Source organism: Aythya marila (assembly GCF_965140915.1).
Source record: "Aythya marila genome assembly, chromosome: 9".
NCBI lineage: Eukaryota > Metazoa > Chordata > Aves > Anseriformes > Anatidae > Aythya > Aythya marila.
Window position 1 is genome coordinate 18,030,990 of NC_139050.1, and position 24,951 is coordinate 18,055,940.

The window sequence follows — 24,951 nt, forward strand, 5'->3', positions numbered from 1 at the left end:
TTTCTTATTTGAAGAGCAAATGTGTGCCTTGAATTGGGATGATTTCTTTTTTTTATTAAGGTGAACAATTAAAGGTGGCACAGATAGAAAATCCCCGTGATAGGGAAACTCATAATGTGTCTCCTAGAGTCTTGAAGTCACCCATTTCTAGTGAGAATGACGGGCTGTTTACAGTTAAAAGGTACAAGTTTTAATCATAAGATCATAACTGTGATGGCACTGTCTGGCTTATAGCTTGGAAAATTCCAGACCATTCTGTTTACAGTGATCATGCCTTGTTTACAGAAGGTCTGAAATAAGAAAATGTCTGTATCTCTTATTGTCCTCTCAGTTTTTAGTTTATATTACTTACATATTCCAAAATCATGGCATTTTACCTCAGTATTGCTGCTTAGTTCCAAAAAATAAACAAGCCTTGCAGTCTGTTGCCTGTTAGGTGTCCTGGAATGTTGTATTTATACAGTCCTGCCAGGGTGCATGAGAAGTTTTCAGACTTTCCTAGGTCTTGGGTTCACTGACCTGACTGCTCTTCCTTTGTCACATAAACCTGTCCTGCTTCCTCCCAGAGATAGTGCCATGTGGAACCCAGGTCCTATCAGTGCCTTGGACTGGGCATAATAACTTGTTAACCTCTTACGTAATGCAGGAAGGATGAAAAACTTGAAGGTGAACACCCTTCTATGTGACCTGTTAACAACAATCTTCAGATATTGGCCATCTGCCAGTTTTCAGGTTAAATTGCGTAGACACCTACAGGACTCACTGTTTGTTTCCTCTGTGCTTTTTTTTAAATAAAAGTAAATATACATACTCCAACTATATCCGTTGAACAGTGAGATAGGAGGAAACCATTGGGTCCATACCTCTGAATGCTAAGAAACTTCATTTCTTTAGAGTGGCATTAAAAATCCTTGTTCATGGGACTTTGTTCTCTTAGTTAAACATATGGTCAGTGTTTGCAGGAAAAGAGCCATAGCCATAAGCACTTTATGGCTACTCTACCAGTGTAAGATAAATGTGTAGTTTCACTTTCTAGAGCATAAAGAAGCTGACAAAAAGGTGTAGGGGTTAGAAAGACATTTCTAGGCCAAGCTGTTCCAGGATTTTGTTATCCTTCATGAAGCTTTGGGCCTGTTCCTTAGAAAGTGCTGTAAGTGGAAGTTCTCTAAAAGGGGATTACGCTAAATGGTTCTGCGTTGGCTTAACATGAGACTGACTTCTCTGTCTGCTCCAGAAGAGAGTTCCTGTCAGTCAATGTAAAACAGAGCAATGTTATATTCAGAATTATTAATTGTGCACATCCATGTACAATGAGATCAAAACATCACTGACATGTCTCTGGGGTTTGTATGAGATAATAAAACACGATTGAATCACAACAGAACAAACCAAGTATGTCACCCTTACCGTAAATTAGAGAAGTCGTCATGTTGCTGCGGTCACTGTGATTATACTGCATGCAGATTGCACAACTGATGATGTTTTCCCCTAGTCTGTATCACTGAATACGTGTCATGTTTACAAATAGCAGAGCGGTTTATCACTGGTCCGACTTGCTGTGCCATATTGGATGGAGTGGTACAAAAGTATGACGTGTAACGAGCCCAGTTTAGACAACATATTCTGAGTATGTGCAAATACTCCTTTTGGCATCTGCCTCGTGGTGTCTCTTGCTTTACAAAGATCTGTTTTTGCTCAGAAGCTTTAAGGGTGAGATTCAGACAGCACCCACATCACTGAAGTTCCCGATCTACTTCTGCAAGATGTAGAGCCAGCCAGTAGGCACAGCAGCGTAAATAGAATTGGGAAAACTGGACAGTGTCCTGAAGTGTATGCTGGGTGGAGTGCCATGTGTGGGGAGGATAACCCAGACAATGTAATCAAACTGGCTTAGGCACCAGATAGCCTGGCCATGGTAGCCAAGAGCTCAGGGCAGGCTAATTTCCCTTTGATTCTGTCATTTAGACGTACCCAAGGAAGCACTCTGGAAGTAAGAGCAGCAGAACATGTTGCCCCACTATGATCAACAACACAAGACTTAGGACTTAAATGGCAGTAGGAAGCCAATTCTTTTCTCATAGAGAGTTTTACCTTATAATGGAATTTTAACTGGAAAACAAACCAACAAACAAACATTTCTAATGCATTTCACTTCTCTTTTCTTTCGATTTCATTTGCTTTTCGCTGAATCATCTACTTTTTTATGCACTAAGAAGACCCTGCAAAGCAGGCAGAAACTCCCAGAAAACAAAGATGGTACGGTAGGAACAGTTCCTGGATATTAAAATATATTAAAGAACAACTTCCACCTGACCTGCAGCTAATTTAAAAATTGTTAATATGTAACCCAGACAGAAGATGAAAATAATGGATTTAACCAACAGTTGTAGCAATTGTGATTTTTTTCATGCAATGTTTTTAAACTAGACTTAATTTGAATGCATAAAATCAGGTCTTCTAGATAATACCCATGAGTCTAATGATGAAAGTAGCAACTTACTAAACCTTATGAACATTCTTGCATGTGAAGTTCCTTGTGCTCTTAAATGTTTGTAACATCAGGCCTTCATTTATAATGAGTTTAATCTAAAACTCATCTGAAAACAAAGCAAAGACCCACAGTGATTTCAGTAGCTTTTTTAGGACCCATACAAGAAAAAACTAGTTAATGTTCAGGACTTTATTCAGTGAACAAAAAAAGCAAAATGAAAAATCCTTTCAGAGCTGTAAATATCTTACATATAACTTGTTGAAAGCACAGGTAAAACAAAACACAGACGACGTGTCATCCTCCTCTTTCCCCCCAGTAAAAAACAAACTCCAACCAAACACCAAAAAACTCTGCAACACAGAAAACCAGCAAGAGTAATAGACACTAAAGAAAGAAGTCGTTTAAAAATCCTGTTTTTGTCCTGAGGAATCCACCACAACCGCAGTTCATCTCTGATTATTGTTACACGTTGCAATAATTCTCAAGAAGTTCTAATTTGCATCTTCAGATTGCAGGAGGGCTGTCACAGCATGTTATAGTGATGGCAATTAGCTATCTCCAGGAAATAAGTTTTCATGTTTGGCTTTGTCTCTTCTGCTGTGGTTCAGGTTGACTCTGCCCCTGTAGCGGCTGTTTACACTGGCCACTTTGTAGCCATCCTTGATTTCAAAAACAAGCTTTTCAGAAGGATTTAAGGTACCCAGGCAACTATCATCTCTTGGGAAAGCTGAATTCCCACTTAGCTCTGGATATCTAATATCATGACAACTCTTAGTTTTACTGTTTTGGCGCACCAGCATGATGGAACATCACAAGTCCTGCTTTCTCCTCCAAATACTCTCTCAAAAAATTCTCTCTCACAATATTGTTTTTACTCTTTATGTTCCATCTAAGCTTAGATCTGATTTTCAGTGAGTGAAGTATGTGAGAAGTGATTCAGACCCTTCTGGACAAAAAATCATGTATGTAACCCCTGGATATCCATCACGAAGCAAAAAGAATTGGCTTTCTCAAGTGAAGTTTCCGTGGTGTGTGCGACCGTACCAGTCATGTAATGTAAATACAGAAGCTTCCATAGCTCCCAGCTCAGCAGGAGATGCAAAAACAAAGATCAGATATCAACTCTTTGTCCTTCACATCTAGGAGCTTGCCACCACTGCGAGTTTTATCAGCAAATACTCTGCTTCCCCAAACCTCCTCAGCTGCCAGAAGTCTACAGTGGCTAGAACAAGCTTCCCTGGGGGAAAAAACCAACAACCTACAACTGTCTGGCGTACTGGTACAAACTGTGACTTAACCCTAACAACCTCTTTTGCTGATGTCTGTGCAGAAAAGGCTACAACTTTTGATGGCAACTCGTAAACAGCACCCAAAAAAGGATCGTGACCTTGAGACCTCGCAGAAGGATCTTGCAAGCATAGAGGTGGTCCCATGAGAAAATGCCTGTAAAGCTGCTGCCCTGAAATTCCACCTCTCCCAGCTCTCTGCGGCTACACAGCAATGCTTTTAGCCTCATTTGGAAATCCATTCTGAAAGGCCATGGGATGGTTCCCTGGTTTCTCACCCCAAAATGCAGGCTCTGCCATTAACCGCGATTCAGCCACTGGTAATGTACACTCAGGTGCACGTTACAAAATCTAGCGTCGATGTTTCTGGCTGGAGTACTGAGCAGGCAGACTCACACCGCACAAAGCGGTACCAGAAGCAGTACCACTGTGCTCCTACCAACAAGGGCTCTATGCAGATGCCAGTTTTTCCCCAGCTTTTCCCATTCCACCCCTTTTTACCCTTAACGCGCTCACAGCGAGGGGCTACCTCAGGGCACCCCTCAGGCGCTGCCTTCCCTCAGCAACCACCCCGGGGCTGACGGAGGAGGCTCCCCTCGCACCGTCCCAACGTCCTTTAGTCCATTTTTGATTATTTTTCGACCCAACGCGCCCTTTTCCCCCCTCAGGAACCGCGAGGCGGCGGGCGGGACCCCTCACCCCGCTATCCCCGTGGCCGAGCGGGGCCTTTCCCGCTCCTTTCCTCAGCCACCCCCGGCCCCTCAGCACCTCCCCCCCCCCATCCCGGGGCTTCCCCCGGCCCCTCACGGAGCCTCCCGGCCGGCCGGGCCCGGGGCCCCGCCGCACTGCGCATGAGCGGGAGGCGGCGGAAGGGCCCGTGAGGAGCCGGGAGCCGCCGCCGGAGGAAGCCGCCGCCGATCGCCGCCGCCGCCGCCCTCAGCGTCTGCCCGAGCCGGGAGGGAAGAGGCCCGCAGAGCCCCCACCATGGTGAGCGGCCTCCCCTCGTCTCCCCTCGGCTCCAGGCGCGGAGCCCAAGCGGCGCTAAGGGGGTAGGGGCAGCCGGGGCCTAGTCGCGGCGGGCCGGGGTGTCCCGGAGCTCCCGGCTCTCCCCCCGCCTCAGATTCTCTCCCTCAGGGCTTTGGGGCTCTCGGTCCTGCCGCTGAGGGGTTGGGGGCTGCTCCCGGGCAGAGCCGAGCGCCGGGGCCTAGGTTGGGGGGCGCCGGGCTGAGGGGGAGGCCTCCGGCCCGCGGGGGTCCGGCAGCTTTGTGCGGGCCCCGAGCTCCGGCAGCAGAGGGAAAGGAGAGCGGCGGGGGGGTTGTGAGGGAGCCCTGGGACAGGGCAGGGGGCTGCCACGGGGGGCTCGGGGGGTTTTGGGGGCTGTGGGGGAGGCTCCGGGCCCGTTAAGCCTTGGGGAGCTGGCGGGTGAACTTGGCCGCTCTGCTCCTTCAAGGGTTGGTCGGAGGGTTTCTGGGGAGTCGCTTTGTGTGGTTTTGGTGAGGTGCTTTTGGTGTAAGTGGTGTAAAAGAGGGCTTGGCTGTCCTGCGTCTGCTGTGCATTGTCCTGTCCCTAACAGCGAAGGACTTGTGCACTCGAAAATCACTTGACTTTCTCCTTTCCCCTCTGGAGGGAAACCACGCTGCTGCTATTTCTGTGTGCTTGAACAAAAGGTGATGATGTTCCCGAGTGTTAAATAAGGGATCCTTGCTGGCTTGTAGCATCCAGTGTCTTATGTACCTGAGGGAACGTGTTTATAGTCGCACTTCTAGGCCTCTTCTGTATACAGAAGTTGTACAGCTTTAACTACATCTGTAGGCTTAAAGTAGCACAACTTTTCTGTAGAAGCTGCGTTGCCTTAGGAAAGGTGTAAGAGAGAGGCTGAGATCTATGCTGCGCGTTTGGTGGTATAAAGATACCTTACACATGCAGCTAATATGATTCTGGCAAGCAGTGTTCAGAGCGTATAAAAAAAAAAAAAAAAAGGACACCTCTAGCTGATGGGGTGATGTTGGCATGAAAGTTTGGTTAGCCAGGATTTAAATTAGTGGTGTGGTACGTAGACCTCTAATAAACCTGTCACTGTGTTACCAATATAATTTTTAATTGAATAGTTTTATGTAGATCTTGCTGTGAATTTTCTTAAGGGAGCTTGAAACTAAGGTTGAGTCTGTAGAGGTGTCTGACAGTAATTCCGCAGCTCTCGGGACTGTCCCAAATAACTGTTACCTAGTAATGTTACACAACTTCTAACAAAGACTTTTTTCCTATAAAAATCACCTAGAGCCATCTCACAGTGTATCTGGTGTGAGCATACAAAATAAATACACGGTTGATGTCTTGTGTGAACACTTATTTTCGGTTGGCTCTGTGGTTAGGGATATAAATTGAACAGCGCTGTTGTAAATGGCAGTGTAACAAATATTATGGCAATATAACAACAGACGCATCAAACTGAACAGCCTTTTGTGAGGAAATGTAGAATCCGATCTGCTTTGGCTTCTCGGAAATACTGAAGTGAAGAGCTAGCAGATAGGCTCCGTGGAACAATCCTGCCCAGAGAGATGTATTTATCAGACGGGAGCAAGTACCTGAACACTCTGGTCGTGGCCCCGAGCGGGCTGTTTGGCACTGTTTTCCAGGTCGTGCTTGTTGGCTCCAACACCTGGGTGAAAGGATGTCATAGGCACTGAAGCAGGGCTAAATGACAGGCTGCGGGTTTTATAGGTTATAAATATAGGTATGAAATGTTTCCAGTGTCCAAGGTTCTGCAGCTACGCCTGTTCTGTCAAAATCCTCTATTTAGTAGGGGAAAGAGCAGGGAGGCTTCTTCCCAGGGATCTGAAAATCTCACCCAGAAGCACGCGGTTGGACATCCCGTCCTCCTGCCTGCATGCATGGCTGCTCTGGCGAGTCCTTCCAGTGGCTGGGGCAGGTTCCTGGGGCCGGCTGCTCGTCCACCACAGCTCGTCCCGTGCTGCCATCGAGGCTCCTGCAGCCGAGCTCTGGCTCCAGCTCACCTGAGCAGCGCTGACCATTGGGGCGTTTCTGGTGCTGATGGTCTCACCGGTGTTCCTCCCGTCGCTGCTGTCAGGACAAAGTTTCCTGGTGTTGAGTTGTCTTTGTCCGACACCTGGAAGGGAGGCCAGCGTGGCAGCCTGTTAGGCTCGCTCTGGCGTTTTAGTTAACTTGAAAAGCGCTTTCTGTCCAGCTCGCAGCGCTCAGGTACGCTGCCTGGCAGGGTTCCTGGGGCCACTGGCAACTGTGTGCCTCTCCTCCCTGTGTTTCCATTCCATCTGAGCACCTCCCGTAGCGGTGGTCACCTTTTGCCATGTCTGTTGTGTTGCTGCTTCAGCTCGGTTACTTCAGACGAGTAACATGCCTGCCACTGCTGACAGGGTTGCTGGCAGCAAGTTGATCCGGCGTACCCCGAGCCATCCTCTGAGGAGGAGAGCTCCCAACTTCGCAGTTGTGAATGATTTAATGGATTTAGAACTGTGTGATACTCCAGGCAAGCATGCACCTAGATACAGAACCTTTATCCAGAGCCAAAAGCCAACCTTCCCTGTATTTACAGGATCTCTTATATTGTCCAGTTTGTGCTCTCCAACAAATATTTCTGTGCTGATAAATGCATCATTCCTTGAATACATTATTTCTTAGTGCAAACCTCAGGTGACAGGAAGTTGAAGTTCTTGTAATACTGAATTTTTAAGTGTCTGACACTGTCCTGTAATGTTATTGTACTTCATGACATTGTTATTTAGTGTTTCACCCAACGAGCTATTCTGCCTGGCTGTTTTTTTATGGTGCATATTCATGTCTGTAGTAGTTTGTTGATATTAAATGTTTGGTGTCGGTTCTCCTATAGTAAAACTTGTGGATTCTTGGCATCATACTTAGGACCAAGCAGTCTGAGTGCTAGACAAGATGGTGCATGATCTTGTTTCCTCTCCCTGCTAACCAGAGAACCCTTTGAACTTACACTGTAAAATCGCTTTTAACTGGAGCCATGAAAAAACTGTTCGGGAATATGAACTACTCTGAGAACAAGGTGTGAAATTTATTATGTAGCTCTTGATATTTTACTTGTGTTTTATGGTGCCAATGCAAATTCAGGGTATGAAAACAGCTTCTAATGGGTGAACAGAGCTTCTAATCTGGAGCAGAGTTAAGAGTGCTGAACAACTGACAGCTTTTTTAAGTTGAAAATGCCCAGATTTTTGGTGTTCCCTTTATCTCTCAGGTTAATGTCAATTGCCCTAAAACTCTACTATACCTACTGCTTTCCTCTGGGTAGCTGCCTGTTATTGCTCTACTGTGAAACACTTTCAGCCTGTATGCAAGTACATAAATCATTTTATCCACTAAACTTTAGAGGGTGTAAAAAGCAACTTTGATTTTCTGTTGCCTGTGATTTTCTCTTTGGGTTTTGTATATCAACAGGCCTTGTAAATGTCGGTTTTGTTCTGTTCCACTGCAAACAAATGGATTTCAAGTCAGTTTCAAATAGCTTAAAAATCTCTTTACAGTCTTCCTTTGCGTGCCCCTTTTTTGGGTAAAAAAAAAACTGCTGTAGAACATAAAATTTCGTTGAAGGACACGTTTATTTATATCGTACAGAAAATACAGCTATTTAATTGTCTATGTTGTTAACTTGGATTTAACGTGTTTTTATGTATATATATGTCATTGAAATTGGATTAAAATCTAATTACGTGTATTCATAGCCTTCTGGCAGAAGTAAGTTGTAATTAACTTTTGTTTTCTTATCAAACAAAGAAAAACATTCACGATTCTGCGTTTTAAGCTCTAGCCGCGGATTTGTCAAATCGAGGCAATAAACAGATTACTTGCAGGCATCTTGTACGTTCCTCTGGCTATAGTGCAACGTGGAGTGATTCAGACATAGCAGGAGGAATACTCTTCTGAGCACGTTTTGAGGAAGGAATATTCTTTGTGTGCACACAAAGACGCGGCAGAAGTGGCGGTCGTGGTCTGTAAGGTAACCGCGTGCACAGACCCGTGCCGTGCGTGGGCTGACGGTATTTGGCGTCTGACCCGACGTCACCAGGGTCGTTTGAAAGTGCATGGATGCTTCCTGCAGCCAGGTATCTTGCTAGGGTTTGGAGGGGATGAGGCTATTTTAGAAAAGGCTTTTACCTGTCACCCGCATGAGAATCAGAGAGGCTTTTCTTTGAGTCCAAACTGCGAGAAATGCGCAGCTGCCCCATCGTTCAATTCCCGTAGTTAGCAGGGAAATTAGCAAGAGGCAGATCCACTGAGTGTGGGGAAGCAAAGCAGGCTTCGACACTGAAAAGTGATACTGCAGATGCCTTTTTGGGGGCCGTAAGGAATTTGGGGCAGGGATAGATCAAACTGATTGTACACTGCTTGTCTGGCAGCCACACACAGCCGTGAAGCCAAGTCCAAGAGCAGTGTTTCGGTAGGAATCCAAAGGCTGTCTCCAGCCCTAGCAGTGCGGGACGAAGGTTGTTTATGTTTCCCATGGACGTTATCCAGGGGAGTGGAGCCCTCGTATGGCTGCTTGTTATCCAGGAAACGGTGGTGACCGGTGTGTAGAGTTGATTTCTGAATGTGAGGTGGCTAAACACTGAGTGTAGAAGATGAGGAAAAATAACCGTGTAAGCAGAGTTGGCAGGTCACTTCCAGCATTTGCTTTTGGCCTCGACTGGGAAAGCTTGCAACCCTAGTTGGAAGGAGTAGCAGTCTGAGGCCAGAAAGGGGAAAAAAGACCAAAGTGTGGATTTTTTTTTTTTATTTATTTTTTATTGTTCACTGAAGTATCTAATAGTGGTCACAACCAAGGATGGGTTATTGAATTAGAATCATCAACTTTGGTGCTAGATGGGGAGAGGGAAGTGTTCACTTTAACATAGCATCAGAAGTTGCAAGGAAAGATAAAAATATTGTGGAGCTATGAATCTACATAATGTAGCTTTCAATTTAGAGAAGTTAATCTGTGTTTCAAAGTTCACCTTTTGCCTCTTGTGACATCTGCATCGTAAAAGGTGGAATGGACACCGCGCAAACTTGATCGAAGGCGAGCTGGTCCAAGTTCTTCCTTTATCCCTTACCCTAAAGGGTAGAACATATTAGAAAATCTGTTGCGTTTTTTTTCTGTTGGTTTTCACTGGTGTATTTTAGCAAGAAATATATCTGTTAAATGCGATTCTGTCTTTCCTTTTAACTAGCATTAAAGTGGAGATATTTTAAATGGGTTGCATTACGTTGCGGCGCACACAGTTGCAGTGTAAGGTATTTGTTGCCTGATGGCTACAAGATTAAAGGCTGGAGGTGCTTGTGGCTTTGCTCTTGCACACTTAAAACAATAACAGACTGTTGGAGCTTGGCTGCTAGAAATAGCCCTTAAAAGTGCAGGAGGTTTGGAACTTGTTCCCGCCTGAAGTGTGGGTTTTTAATGGGTTGAAAGAAGAGCTCTGAGAGGATAACAAAAACGGCAGCAATTCCATCTCTTGCTGTCCTATCATAGGCCTCCAAGGAGTTGTCCAGTTGCTTGGGATGTGGAGGGTCTCATCCACCTTGGTAAGCTTCCGAGGGAGCATTCATCACATATAAAGGGCTTTGAGCTTCACTAAAAATAAAGTCATCTTTGACCAGTAAAGATAGAGGTATTCCAGAAAAAAATATACCCGAACAGTACGATTTATTGCATCTTACAATATTAGCAAATGCTGTGTGTGCTATTGCCTGTTATTAGCTGCTTGACTCTTGGCAAATTCAGTGTTCTTTTTTTTGTTGTTGTTTTCAGAGTGTTTTTTATTGTTCCTGTTCAACTGGGGAATCCCAGACCCACAGGAAGATCTCATGCATAAATAGGGTTAAACTTTTATCATAAACCCAAATCGATCTAATAAATTGCATACCATTTCTACGTGACAGCCCACAAAACCCACTACCTGTTGTGGTTTTCAGTGTCCGTGATGAACCCTTGTAAGGCTCTTCCTTGACCTTTCTGTGGTGTGTCCTAGCTTTTAGACTTTATCCTTGCAGCAGTAGGACAGAACAAAGCCTCTTTCTTGAGGTTTTACAGAATACTCGGTTTAAGAAGTGTTGTGCGCCTTAGAAACTAATGATTAAAGGCACCAACTTTCTCAAAAAAAAAAAAAAAAAAAAAAAAAAAAGGATGACCTGAGCTGCCTTTTTTCCTTTTTTCAAGTGTGACTGCCCCATAGCACAGCTGAGCCTGCGGTGACGCAGCAGCCTGGCAGTGTGGAACTGATTTGGGGAAGCTGGTGATTGGTACAGAAAGTAAGACATGCGGCTGTTCCGTCTGCATTTGGCATTTCATACTTTCCGTGCTTTGCTTTAATTTGGCTGAATTTACAGAGCGATTTTAAAAACTGCAACTGCAAATTCATTCATCGTTCCTGGAAGTCCTGCCACATGGCTTACTCAGCATCAGCTGTCTGACTTTGGTGAAGGTCTCAGCTCGGTCCTGCTTGGTGCTCAACGTCTGCCGTGCAGCACAAAGCTGGCCCCAGATCCCAGCAGCGGGGCTGGAACCAGGCCTGAGAATTGGCCTTACAGAAGCATCTTCGTAGCTGAAAGTCCAATGTGAGAAACATGTTGGAGAGGCTGAAATAAAGAAGCAATGCATAGCTTTAGAAGTAATAGAGACCAGCATGGGTGTGTTGAAATCTGCAGCGGGAGTTGGAGACATAGGGTTGCTTGGTGGCATCGTGGGTTTTAAGGCAACGTGCTTCTAGTGTGTTCAGGTGTTAGTGTAAACCCCATACCTTGCCTGCTCTTATGAACTGTAATGTGCTCGTTCACTGTCATCAGGCCGGAGAGATGATGTTGAGTTTTAGGGCAGATTAATTTGTGTTCTGTTGGTGAGCTTTTCTAATGGCAGTGTGATTGGACACGAATTGTTCTCTGGAATGAGGATCTCCAGCTCGTACTTCTGACCCGTTCTTTCTTTGGCTGAGGGTGGTTTATAGCTCCTAGAGGTTGATATTTGCCTCTCTGTTTTTCCTTTACCCCTGGAGAAAGAGCCGTGCACTTGGAAATGGCAATAATGAAATGAATATGTAAATCCAGGTAGAATGCAAGGCAAACTACATGTGAGATATTTGTGCCATGTAAGAAGCACGATCCGGACCTGAGAAGCCAGGTCAGGGCTGAATTTGGATGTAGTGCAAGAGCTGTAAGATGGCTTTCTCCTGATCAGCAGTTAGCTTCGTGTAACTGATACCTTGGAAATACCACGTGTGCTTCTCCTCAGCAAAAATATCCCTGGGAATCTCCCTGCAGCAATAAATGTCGGGCAGCAAACTCCCCACTCGGTTTTGGGCTGGAGCAGGGCAGCTGGTCCTGGCCCGAGCCAAGGGCCGGATTCTGCAGCTTTCCCCAGCTAGCTGCTTCCCTGCCTGCTGCAGGTGAAGTTCTGTGCCTTTTTTTCCTTTTTTTATAGCTTCAGTTGCTGCACCTGTGAAATGGAGACAATGCCTCCTCGCAGGAATGTTTGGCAAATCGTGTAGGTGGAGCTGAGCACCTTCAAAGTGAAAAATTCTCTAAATTGGTCTTTTAAGGTATTTCAGCGCGTAGCTCCCTGAAACATCTGAGCCAGTGCAGTGCCTTGCTGCCGCCTGGGGTTACCTGATCCTGGCAGCGTGGTCTCACAGCAATTCCTGCTGCCCCCGGTGGTTGTCCTCCAGTCTTTTGGGGTGCATGGTATTCACCCCACATCTCTGGGAGGCCGGTACTCTGGGGTGGGACGAGTGCCAGCCTCTCTGTCGGTGATGGTGAGCCCTGAAATGGCCTCTTCTGCACAAGGACTTCTTCCCTTTGAGTTGGTATTTGCTGTCTCTGTTGAGGCAATTAATCTGTCAAGTATTTTGATAGCCACAGGCTTTACTTAAGCATTTAAATTACCTGTTCTTGGTAGGCGTACCATTTGGCCATTAAGAAAAAATGCTTTTTTTCTTTTTCTTCTTAAAAATTGGTTTAAATACAGTCAGGTGTAAGGAGGGACACATTTGTGAATTTGCTATGCCCTCTGGTTCTCTCTCAAGATACGCAATAATAATACTCATTTTTAACTTCTTTGATTGCTTTGCCAGCGTGGTTTCTGTGATGATTCAGCTCAGTTTTGTTACCTTCATTCTAGGTATTTTACACAGTAAGTTTGAAACATACTGGTGTGCATTGCATATGCAGCAGTAAGAGTGCATCCCTCTTACACATCCAAGAGGTTCTTTGATCTAACTGTACCAAAACGCATAACAATCCGTTCACGTGTGAAACAACATCTGTATCTTCTGATTTAGCAATTAAAAAAAAAAAGTGCTGCTTTTAAGTGTCTGTTGCTAGAAAGAGCCTTAACTGCTGGGGAAAATTGTACTGATTTAAAAAAAAAAAAAAAGTACTGAATTTTTTCCTTCTGATAAAACATTTCTAGTTTCGGTATTGTCTGTTTTTGCTAGAACAAGTTGAAATCATCACAGAAGGATAAAGTGCGTCAGTTTATGGTCTTCACGCAATCTAGTGAAAAGACAGCGGTGAGTTGTCTGTCTCAGAATGACTGGAAGCTAGATGTTGCAACAGACAACTTTTTTCAAAATCCTGAACTTTATATACGAGAGAGCGTTAAAGGCTCGTTGGACAGAAAGAAGTTAGAACAGCTATATAACAGATACAAAGGTGAGTACCCTGGGTCTTAAGCCCTATTTCCTGGTTGTATGTATTCTTAATTACGGTGTGTAAGGCAGAAGGGAAGTATACGTAGGTTTCTGCTTCGCAAGGTTTCTGCTTTGACTTATGCACTTTAAATACATGTCCAATTGTACAAGATAAGGGTTTGAAACTGGAATTGTCAGTACAGTGAGTAACTGTAATGGTCACTGTGGATTTTAGGTGACTCTTTTGGGGGAAGCATTTCACTTAGGAGTTGCTCCTGACAAAGGGTTGCATAACAATGACAGATTCTACCGTAATTTTTACTCACCTGGTGCTTATTATCAGTGTTACAGTGAACAGTGTTCTGTTAGGAGAAAATGAAGTCTTTATATCTGTTATACAGGCAGTGTTCAGCTGAGAGTATCCCACCACATACATTAAAGGGGATTCAGAACAGTAGAACAAATTCAGTGATTTACCTCTAAGAAAAAAAGTGCCAAATTCATTGTCGGTTTTTGTGTGTGGACATAATCCAGATACCATTTTGCTCAACTTTTCGTTGGCTTGTGTTAGCAGATTTTTGTTAGTGCACTTGAAACGTGAACATCTTACTTCCAGACAAGATGTAGAGTGATTTCTTCGGGGAAAGGCATGTGCCTGGCTGGAATTGGTAATGGGGCAACGTAACTTTACTCTCGGAATTTACCATGTCCCAACTCACGTGTGCTGGTGATGCCAGAAAATGCACAAAGCTCGTGTTGATTTAGTAGTTTATGGGAAGATTTGATTTTTGTGTCACTACAGCTTATGAATGGACGCTGCAGAATTATTTATAAAGATACCCCAAATCTTACTAAAGATGCCAGTAATTAAGTGTGCTGGTGGGAAAGGACTGCTCTTCTGTCTCTGGAATGAGTCAGAATATCATGCATGTTAGGCAGAAACCAAATCTTTGCTGTGCTTTTGTCTCTCAATAAAAATGACATAAGCTTCATTGTACGGGAAGCTTCATTGTTGAAACTTCCTCAGATGTTAAAGCTTAAGTATTGGAAGTACTAAACTAATTCTGTTTTTTAAAATACACACTTTTAAGAGCTTATCCCAGAAATGATTTGAAAATGGTTTTCTCAAAGACTGTTGTTGAATAAATGTAGTATTTCCAAAATCGCTGTTTTTTTTCTTTTGATGCTTACTTTTATACCCTAAAGATCCTCAAGATGAAAATAAAATCGGTATAGATGGTATACAGCAGTTTTGTGATGATCTAGCTCTCGACCCAGCCAGCATTACTGTACTCATCATTGCATGGAAATTCCGAGCTGCAACACAGTGTGAATTTTCAAAGCTGGAGTTCATGGATGGAATGACTGAGTTAGGGTAAGTGTGCAGTATTAGAGACTGTCATGCCAGAAATTGGAACAGTCCTGCTCAGGGGAATTCAGAATCACATTGCCCTTTCAGACTTCAGAGGCTTTTCAGAGGCTAGCATCACTTGTCTGCCTCTGTAAAAATGCAACCGCTGTCCGTGTGCTAGATGCTTAGTGACCAGCAAAAGGAAGGTGGGTTTGAGTGCTGCTTGCCTTGCTTGCGTGAGTTAGCTGCTGTAGAGTTATTCAAGGAGGCAAAGCAAGGTTGTTGGTCGGCAGTCCAGCATACCTGAGTTATGCCTGTGTAGTGTGAATATAATAATCTCTATCATGTTTTTCTAAAAATAGTGGAATAATAATTTGGAATAATAATAAAAATATGGAATCTGATCCATAAGCTAGTATGTGCAAATGGCAATGTGAAGAAAGAACAAAGAAATTGAAATGTTTTATAAATACAGACTAGCCTGATTCTGTTTGTTTGTTTGTTTTTGTTTTGAGAACTGTATTGTATTCCATGGAAATGTTATAAAAGACTTCTAAAGTTGTGTCTCTTACAGCAAAACGAATAACACACAAATAAACATGCTTTTTAAAATGCAGATGTGACAGCATAGAAAAACTAAAGGCTCAGATTCCTAAAATGGAACAAGAATTAAAAGAGCCGGGAAGATTTAAGGATTTTTATCAGTTTACTTTCAACTTCGCAAAGAATCCGGGACAGAAAGGTTTAGGTATGTATTCTTAATCATAAACATTTGTGCACAGACATGTGGAATGACTGATGAAAGCAGTAAGTGAAAGTATTACTGTGATCCCATGAGTCTGAAAGGTAACCTCTCTTGTAATAAAATACATGTTATTGTGAAAGATAGGTGTCAATGTCAGATTTTCAAGGTGATAGAAATATCTGTGTAATTAATATATTAGACTACAAAATTTTATGAGAGGGTTTATTCTCTTATGAAGAGTGTGTGAAATTCTCAGTGAGCACAATGGATTGCGGTCTTACATTAAAGGCATAATTACACCATTTGGAACTTGCAGCACTGAACAAATTAATTAAATTTTCACTTTTAGGGTAAATTTAAGCTGTAAAACTGATTTCCATATGAATGTACTTGTACAGAGTCTCTTGTATCACCAAAAATGTGTGCAAATGCCTTTGCAAAGTAGAATTGGAATAGTACAAATAGATTTTTATATCCTGGGCTTAGATGCCTTTTGCTGTTGTGCCTTCGGTAAAAGGTGCTTGCCTTCAGCCTTTTTTCCCCTTGGTTCAGTGAATGTTTTTCCTTTCTTTCATTATTTCAGAGCTCTTCTACTGATTGTTCTTTTCATTACATAATAGGTGAAATAGAAGAATTGCTTATTAAAAATAACTTAAAAAACATAGCTTTGATTGAACTAAATGAACAAACTGTAAATTTGTCTATTCAAAACTGCAAAAGTAGAAGGAATCGTGCTTAAAAACATGTGTAGCCAGATCTGAATCCTGCAAATAAATGAATTTATTTCTGATAAAAATTCTTACTGATTCTTACTTTCTGTTGCTACAAGTGTGTAGACAGTAAATTGTGAGCGGATGGAAGGTAAGTTACAGACAGAGTCAGTGTGTAACTGTTCACATCAGAGAACTGATTACAGTTTCTTCTGGTTACCATTGTGATGTTTGTATGTTATTCTTAATTTTTAAACAGCTTTAGACAGCAAGGAAAGCTTTTGCAAAATCCCTGTTAGGTGGTAAAAGTGAAATAATAAATTGCAATGAGGCCATAATTAATTGATCAGTTCTAGTTATGTTTCTCAAGGCTTCAACATAAGCAGGACTGTTTGATGTAGTAGTAGTTTGCTATTTTCCTCTCCCCATTTCTAAGGTATTAAGAAGACTTCCATTATATTTCTGCTTTTTTTTTCTGGTACCTTGTGCTGTATAGAAATGAATCTTTTGAGCATCCCAGACGGAACAGACCTCAGTAAAAATGGTTTACCAGCAAAACTTAACTCCCTTGCTTTTCTTTCCCATTCATCATAAAGGCTATTTGTGCAGGTTAAGCTCTAACAGCGATGAAGAGAAGTATTTCTCAGATCCAAATAGCACAAATATATATATATCATATGCACACAGGGTAAGGTTTTCAGTGTGGCTCCAGAAGTGATGTAGAACTAAGCATAAATCTGGATGTTTACCTACCTTTTTGGTGCCAATAAATGCATGGTTCTAGGCATGAATTTACAACAGGTCAGAATAATTCTGGAAACCCTGAAGCAAAAGAATATCAGGGAAGTGCAGTGCTGAAAAGTAAGTGCTCCTAGTTAGGCAATTAATTTTGTACTGTCTAAATAGCGTCTTGTAGGCACTTGCAAATTGATTTTAATATATATTGGTCTCTAATCTTCTAAAAGTTGTGTAGTAGCTCAGGCACAGTTCTAGGAACATATGTCCTGTGCATAATTCCTTACTGCAGTGTAAATACTGTGGATGTTTTAAAAGTTCCTGTGATATCTGCATGTCACTTTAGAATACCTTTTAGCTGACGCTCATTGCAGACATTGTTTGCTTCTCCTGCATGCCTGTTTTGAGACTTCCATATTTGTTCCATACGTTTTTTTTCTGCGCTAGCAGATAATGAGAACGTTCCTGAGTGCTCTTTCAATTTTCTTAAGAAAATGTAAAGTTAAATGCTTACTTTATTATTTTGTGACTTCATAAAACATTCTAAAGCATGTAGCGTTGTCCAAATTATGTCTTCCCCCAGGAATAATCTGGAAGTTGTATATAAGCATGTCAAAATGCACAGCTTGTTTATAATGTTTGTTCTACAATGTACTCTAAATATGCAGAGATTTGATAACCTTGTATTTTTTGTTATGTCTACCATTACTGCATCACAAGTAAATAAAACCTAGTTTTATGATCTGTTTCCTTGAGGAAGTGATCAATTAAATCTGAACTCTGAATCTATTTGCTTTTAGAAATCCAGTAGTTTAAGTTGAAAGCTAAATTGTGAATTTTTATGTATGGATTCTTTGAAAAAGAGCTACCTAGCCTTTATGCTCTTGAACAAGTTATCATTTTTGGATATTTAGTGATGCAGTGCATCTTCTGTTTAATTTAATGGAAACCCAACCTTAAGCCTTTAGTGTGAAATTACATCCCCTTGCCGCTGATTGAAAATCATCCACAAATTCTATTCATCAGTTTGGTCAGGAAGCATTATAACGTGTTTACACTGTCAGAGAAGAACTTCTTCTATCAAAGTTACCAAACAATTCAGAATCTTCCCCAGCAGTCTTCTATGTTCCCTCCAGCAGTGTAGAGTTGAGTCATTGTTTTGTTTGCTATTGGTTTCACCTCTAAGGTCCACCTGCCTGGTTTGTTTGTTTGTTTTTAATAGATTAGGGGTTGGGAGAAAAGTGAATATGTTTTTTTGTTTGTTTGTTTTCTTTTTTTTTTCTTTTTTTTTTTTTTCTCATGAGGTTCAGTTGCTCGTGTGCCTCTTCTCTCTTCTTCCACAAGAGGATTGTTTTTGGAAGAAGAGATTTAAGAGGCTGCAGCAAGATGTAAGAGCTTCTATGAAAAAGGAGGTCACTTAGCTAGGTAGCCTTTTGTAGTTACTTTAATTACTTGATGATGGATACTGAATTCAGGTAAGATCACAGCATTTTATTATACAGTACAGAGATCCTCTTTAATTCCTGGTAGTGGAGATCGTGCTAGAGATCATGAGCTAGAGCTCATATACTTTTTTTTTTTTGATCAACACATTACTGTGTGTCACTAATAAACAGTAAACACATGACATTTCAGCCTTTGGCAAGTACCATGGAGGCTTTTTTGTTTGTTTTCCCTCTTCATATGTTAGATTAACTAGTCTTCTCTCTAATTGCTGTGTTCTAACAGCTCCCACTGCTGACAGCAGTGTGCAGTTGCCTGATAGGCAGCATGTTCTTATTCCTGAACTCTGTCAGGTTGCTCAGTCACCCTGAGAAATGGATTCAAAACAAGCAAGAACTTCACAGCGGTCATTGAAATGCACAAAGTGAAACCCATCATCTGCTTATGCAATAATTAATACTTAAATAAAGAATATCTCAAAGGGAAACCTGTTGCAGAAATGAACTCTTGTCAAAGGCCATCTAACAAAGCCAGCAATGTTGCACTGAAAATGAAACCATAAATACAATTATTATTAAACTACCTTTTTATATGTATACGAGTAAAACAAAGCAGATCATATTACAAAGTACTAAATTTTTGTCAAGTCAATAGTAGATTTAAGACAAATATTTCACTGGATTGTATGTAAAGTATTGTTAGATAGCAAAAAGCATATGAAATTGTGTTTTGAACATGTTGAATATGAATATGGGCAATTTTCAGTTCTGTATTCAAGTGACAGTTTCAAAATATGTAAAGTATTCACATAACAATTTGTTTATTTTGTAGAAGATTCACGAGTATATTTGCATCATTCATCTTTTTACCCTTATGTATATGCAGTTCATCGTAGATACCTCTTGAGATGTATTGAAATGCAAATCTCTAAGAGTAATATATTTTAATATTACAGATTTAGAAATGGCCATTGCCTACTGGAATTTAGTACTTAACGGAAGATTTAAATTTCTAGACTTGTGGAACAAATTTTTGTTGGTAAGTTTTAAGTCTTTACATAAGTGGGACTGCAGTAATTTCAAAACCTGAAATATAAATATGTTTATATTTTTGAGTAGATGCAATGGACTGTTTTGTTACAGATCCCAGACGCTGCACTTCATAATGTATACAAAAAAAAGATGTGTTCTGGGGGTATGATTGTGTCCAAGACAGTAAAAATGATTTTGTATATGTGTTCTTCATGCTTTTTTCTTGTATTTTCCACCCCTCCAAACAGGAGCATCATAAAAGATCAATACCTAAGGACACCTGGAACCTTCTTCTAGACTTTAGTACAATGATAGCAGATGATATGTCTAACTATGATGAAGAAGGTAAACATTTCCCTTTATTTTCATTAACTTCTGCGTTATGCTATGTTTATTGCTGTGTATCCGGCACAGATATCTAATGGTGTAATTAGAGAACATCACTGGTGATCTAACGCTCAGAGTTAGAGCTACTTTAAAACATGTTGTTATCTGTTTACTGCGGGTTTAGAAAAGAAACGCTGATGTTTTCTTAAATCCCTGTTTACTCTTTTTTCCTTCTTCATGAGCTCAGGTGCTAACTCTTTCTTCTTGAGGAAAGACCCTCACATCTGTATTTAAAAACATGGATTCTCTGTCAGCGCAGTTTTTGGCATCTCCAACCAAGTAACTGATGTGTGGTCTATGCGTTTCCTTGTAGGGGTCCTCTGGTTATTGCATTTCTTAGTTTAGAATATTCTTGAAGTTTGATTGTTTTGGCTCAACATGAAGATTGGGCATGCGATAATACTGAAGTGAAACTGGCCACATCACATGCAGGGGTTACAAAACATAAATAATTTTCTACAGCATGTGTTTCTTGTAAATTTTTGTATTGATTTTTTCATCTTCCAGTCCATCTGCAGCCAAGAACTGCTAATTACCTTCAATCGTTGGCGGCAGATCAGTTGAGTGGAGGAAACTAAACTTCTTGATACTTCAGAACTGAGGGGAGCAAACTTCTACAATTTTAATAATTATGAACAGTTCTCATTCCCTTTTCATCAAGCGAATGGGCTGCTGCCCACGATAAGTCAACATAGTTTTGGAAAGATTAAAGGCAGAAAAGACTGTTCTAATGATTCGGAGTAAAAATCCTTTCAGGAAAAAAACAACCCACCCACAATGTAACTTTCACGTGATAATGGTGCACGTGATCAAGAGAGTGGCATCTCTTTGGATATCACTGCCCGTAATATGAAAAATGTTCCTATGCGTTTCAACTACCCCTTGATAAGGAATATGGAAGAGCATGTATAGTATAATGCCAGTTTCATAGGGCATCGGCTACTGGGGTGCATTTTGTTTTTGGGGTACGACTACCTATGTTGATTCTAACAGATGAGCATTGCATGCATGCAAGATCATATTGTGAGCTGTAAATGCTGTAGCATGCTGTGACATGCTGCTACTTAAGCATAGGCTCCTTCATACGATGTTGTTTTTTTGTTTTGTTTTGTTTTTTTACCTTGTTGATCTGATTTCTTATGTTCTGAGCCTTTTTTTTTTTTTCCTCTTTTAGGGGCATGGCCAGTTCTTATTGATGACTTTGTGGAATTTGCACGCCCTCAAATTGCTGGGACAAAAAGTACGACAGTGTAGCATTAAAGGACCCTTCTAGAGTGTACATAGTCTGTACAAATACCTGAAATGGAAAATTGCACAGTCAATTTCTGCTGGCTGGACTGAACTGAAGATCAATCCTCACAATGTGGCTGAGGGTTGAGACAAACCTTTAAGGATACATCTTGGACCATATCATATTTCATTCTTCTACTGGTGGTTTGGGCTTTTCTTCTAGTCTGGACCACTCTTGCCCGCTAAAATTCCAACATTGTGGATTTCATCATGGATTTTTTTTTCTTGTGTGTGGACCACCCTAGTTTCAGCTCCCATAAGTCCTAGAAGCTTTATAATTATTTTGAGGTTTCTGGTTTCACATAAAGCACAATGCTGGTCATCATCAGACAACTATTACATGGCATCTGAATTATACAGATCAACATCAAAACAATTTTTAAAAGAATCCTTAAATATACACTTGGGGCTAGTTGCAAAGACTATTGATAGCACTTCCTTTAAGAGTGATATATTTAAGTGTACTGGGTCTGATTTCTTTTTTTGTTTGTTTTTTTCTTTTCCGGAAAACTACAGGTATCGTCTAAGTGAGTTTGAGCATCTGGTAAAAACAATTACAGAAAGAAACAAGAAAAACCGAGGTTGTTGATACTGGGCTATCTAGGTGCCTATCTGAATGGTTTGATTGTACATCAGCTGACTGTGAGAGCAGTTGAAGTACGACACAACTACTGTGCACTTACAGCACCCGCGTTTAATGTTCTAGTCGGCCTTCAGTGAGCGTCATTTGGATGAACAGTGTGCGTAAGGGTAGAATCTAGTATGCTCTAGGTTATTATCTAAGAAAATAGATTTCATTACAGTTTTGAAATGCTTATCTGTCTGTCAAAGGAAGGCTTTTTCATTTCTGTGGAAATCTAAAACTTGAATATGATGAATTTGTGTCTTAAGTTTGCTACACAATGCAGTATTTTAAATTCAGACATTAAAATTTTATGCTTGAGGTATGAAGAATCAAATGGCCCTGATATAAAAAGAAGGTGGTGCGTTTGAAATGAAACTAGGTTTTGAAACCGTTATCCTGAGAAATAAGTTAAGTCTTTATAACATACAGGTACTGCTGTTATAGATGACACCCATTTTTAATTATTTTGTTGAGCTTTCCTTAAAAAGACATGTCACTGTGGTTGCCAAATATAGGAATGAAGAGTAAAGCGTTCCCAAACAGGCACAGATCAGATACAAAATACTACACTGGCTTAGTTTGCTTAAATTATTTTGTTGGTTCATCACTACTTCTCATTGTTTTACCGCATTTAACTAAATCACGTTCATTTTGTTCAAAACAGGTTTTATCAGATGCGCTTCTTTATTTTTAATATTACAAGAGCTCGTGAGCTGCTTTTGCGCTAAACATGGTCTTTACTTCTCACTTAGTTATCTGTGAAGAGATTTGGTATCTTGAGATAAATACTACTCTGTAAAGCAAGCTGGAAACTACCAAGCTCCAGGGAAAAAAACAAAAAGACTATAGCTACAAATAAGGGTAGAGGTTTGAGTCCATGTGCTAAATAGTCCCACGGTAAGACCAGAATTATTTCTGAAATGAGTAATTGGTACTTGCACTAAACAGCAGAACACTTCTATGCAGATGCTAAAAGTATTTTAGGAAAAAAAAAATTGACTATTAAACTGCTAAAAATGCTTATTTCTGTTCTCTGAGGTTTGACCATGACGCTAGCTCCCCCTTATAGCAGTGCCCTTTTAAGAAAAATCCAGCTGTGCGTTTATTTCAAGAATACAGTTCCACAGAAACATTGCAGATTTTCTCCAGCTACTGGAATTGGCTATGCCAAAAAATGTGTGTTTTGCTGCTTTTCAGTATTTCCTTTCTAAATTCTGTGTAAATATAAATGGGGATTTGAAATTACGGGGTGGGTGTGTGTGTGGGGAAAAAGCTCTACAAGGTATCTATGCGTGCTGTTTTCTGTGTTGAGGGTTTTGGTACAGTTTCAGATTGATTTGTTCAAGTATGCTGTTTGGGAAGGAGAACTGACTTGGGTTTTTTTATCCCAATACAGACTTGTCCCTCAAAAAAAAGTCTGAGATTGGGTAGTGGCATAATGCCGTGGTGTTTTAAAGAATATTCCTTTTGAATGCAAGATCTTTTCAACAAAATAGTGTTGTCATCAGTTTGGTACTACGTGCTTATAATTACTGTGTAATTATAAAGAAATACATAAAACTTTGACTAATTATGTTGCAGAAAAAGGTTATTTGTGCTATGATGGCATCATAGAATTTTTCAAAACAAAATTGAAAGAAACATTGATTTAACAGGGTGTTGTTCTAAGGACAAAATGCCTGGTTACAGAGAATATTTTGTACTGAAAAGTGCTCAGATGTGGCCATGTGTTTGTTTTTCCTTTATATATTTGTTTTGGTTTGTTTTTAAGAATGCAGACAGTTGCTTACTTGGATTGCTTTAATTCGTAAGTGCTAATGTCCTCAATCTGATGATCTCCCCTTAATGGATCAATTTAATTTTGCCAAATGTCAGGAAAAAAGGTAAACATCAAGTTTATAACCTGTTTTTATACATTAAATGTGTACAAAATTAGAAGTGCCCTGATATAAAACACTTAATCTCAAGATTATATTTAGTAAAAAGCATCATTTACATATCTCTGTAAGTTCAAATGTAACTTCTTACAATCCCTCTCATTACCAACAGAGGCAATAAAGCTCCAGTGAAATTGCCATGACTAAGTCTTCTCATGCATTGATTGTTTCAGCGCATTATTTGTGAGACTGTCCTAGACCGTCCTTTTAACCGGGGGAAAAAAAAAGTACGGAATACTTGGATCCTGCATGAAACATACGTTCTATGGTGGGCAAGTCTTTTTTGGGGGAAAATAATCTAAGAACTGATGCAACATCTTGCCTGCTGCTTATGCTGAATGTTTACAGGTACAGAATGGAGCCGATCTGACCCAGCTATGCTGCATTAACATTACCTTGCATGCAATGGAAGACACCACACACACTGCATTTATTTAAATAAGTTGGGTTAAAGACTACAGTCCGTAAGTGACTTTTTTATTGCTCAACCTGTTGATACGTAAGTTATGAATTGCTTCAAAACTGTTTTACAATGAACTCCTTGCAGAGAACTCCTTATTTAAGAAAGATATAATTTTTTAAGAATACATTTAATAAACTTTTGTCATTCACACTTTATTTAAATAATGGTGCTAGAAGTCTCTGGAGATTTTATTCGAGTTTGGTATACTGCCTGTGTCTTTTTATTACATGCTGCTATTCAGTCCTTTGAGCTCTCAAAGACGTAACCAAACCATTTAGTTGTTGATGAAATTGTTATCTTACCTAGGCTCTTGCTTTGTAATACTCAGCTGAATGGTTTATTGACAACAGGGGACAGTAGCTGCATGAGTAAACTCCCAAGAGTTTTGGTCCCTGAACAGACACCTGTTAGTCAAGCCCAAGTCTGGACACTTAAAAGGGGGGAGAAATTTACCTCCCTGCTGCTGGATGTTCTGCCAACAACCTACCCTCTATTTATTTCAGTTCCCAAGGTAATTTAAAAAATAAGTTGGCAAGTAAAATATTCAGATTAAGCTGTTTTTATACTCTGCAGACATAGAATTGAGTTTAAAAATGTCAAACCTTTCTTCCATTAAAAGTTCAAAGGACAACTGGCAGGTGTCAGAACAACTCTTAAGTAAGTCAAATTAGGAAACTGTTCAAGAACCCAAGGCTGAGAGCAGACATGTATGTGAATTGTGTGTGGGGAGAGGACAAGGCCACAGTGTGGTGGCCAAGTGCACAGCTTATTTTGCTGCAGAAGAAATGGGCACGAAGC

General features: G+C 40.9%; 1 protein-coding gene across 3 annotated transcripts; it reads left to right on the forward strand.

Moving 5' to 3' along the window:
- The first annotated feature begins 4,649 nt into the window (after window positions 1-4,649).
- DCUN1D1 (defective in cullin neddylation 1 domain containing 1) lies at window positions 4,650-24,298 on the forward strand. Of its 3 annotated transcripts, XM_082767030.1 has the most exons (8): window positions 4,650-4,764; window positions 13,242-13,458; window positions 14,643-14,811; window positions 15,405-15,535; window positions 19,376-19,458; window positions 19,700-19,796; window positions 21,013-21,078; window positions 21,645-24,298. In XM_082767030.1, exons 1-8 carry the CDS (start codon window positions 4,762-4,764, stop codon window positions 21,653-21,655), a joined length of 777 nt encoding a protein of 258 aa, XP_082623156.1. In that variant the 5' UTR covers window positions 4,650-4,761; the 3' UTR covers window positions 21,656-24,298. The 3 variants fall into 3 exon arrangements, with proteins under 3 accessions (XP_082623156.1, XP_082623155.1, XP_082623157.1); XM_082767029.1 differs by having other exon boundaries at window positions 21,013-24,298; XM_082767031.1 differs by lacking the exons at window positions 21,013-21,078; window positions 21,645-24,298 and adding an exon at window positions 20,346-20,431.
- The last annotated feature ends 653 nt before the right edge of the window (window positions 24,299-24,951 follow it).

Coding starts and splice junctions, on each gene's coding strand:
- DCUN1D1 (XM_082767029.1), top strand. Junction 19,459..19,699: donor TGTGGAACAAATTTTTGTTG/GTAAGTTTTAAG, acceptor CCCTCCAAACAG/GAGCATCATAAAAGATCAAT. Junction 19,797..21,012: donor GTCTAACTATGATGAAGAAG/GTAAACATTTCC, acceptor TTCCTCTTTTAG/GGGCATGGCCAGTTCTTATT.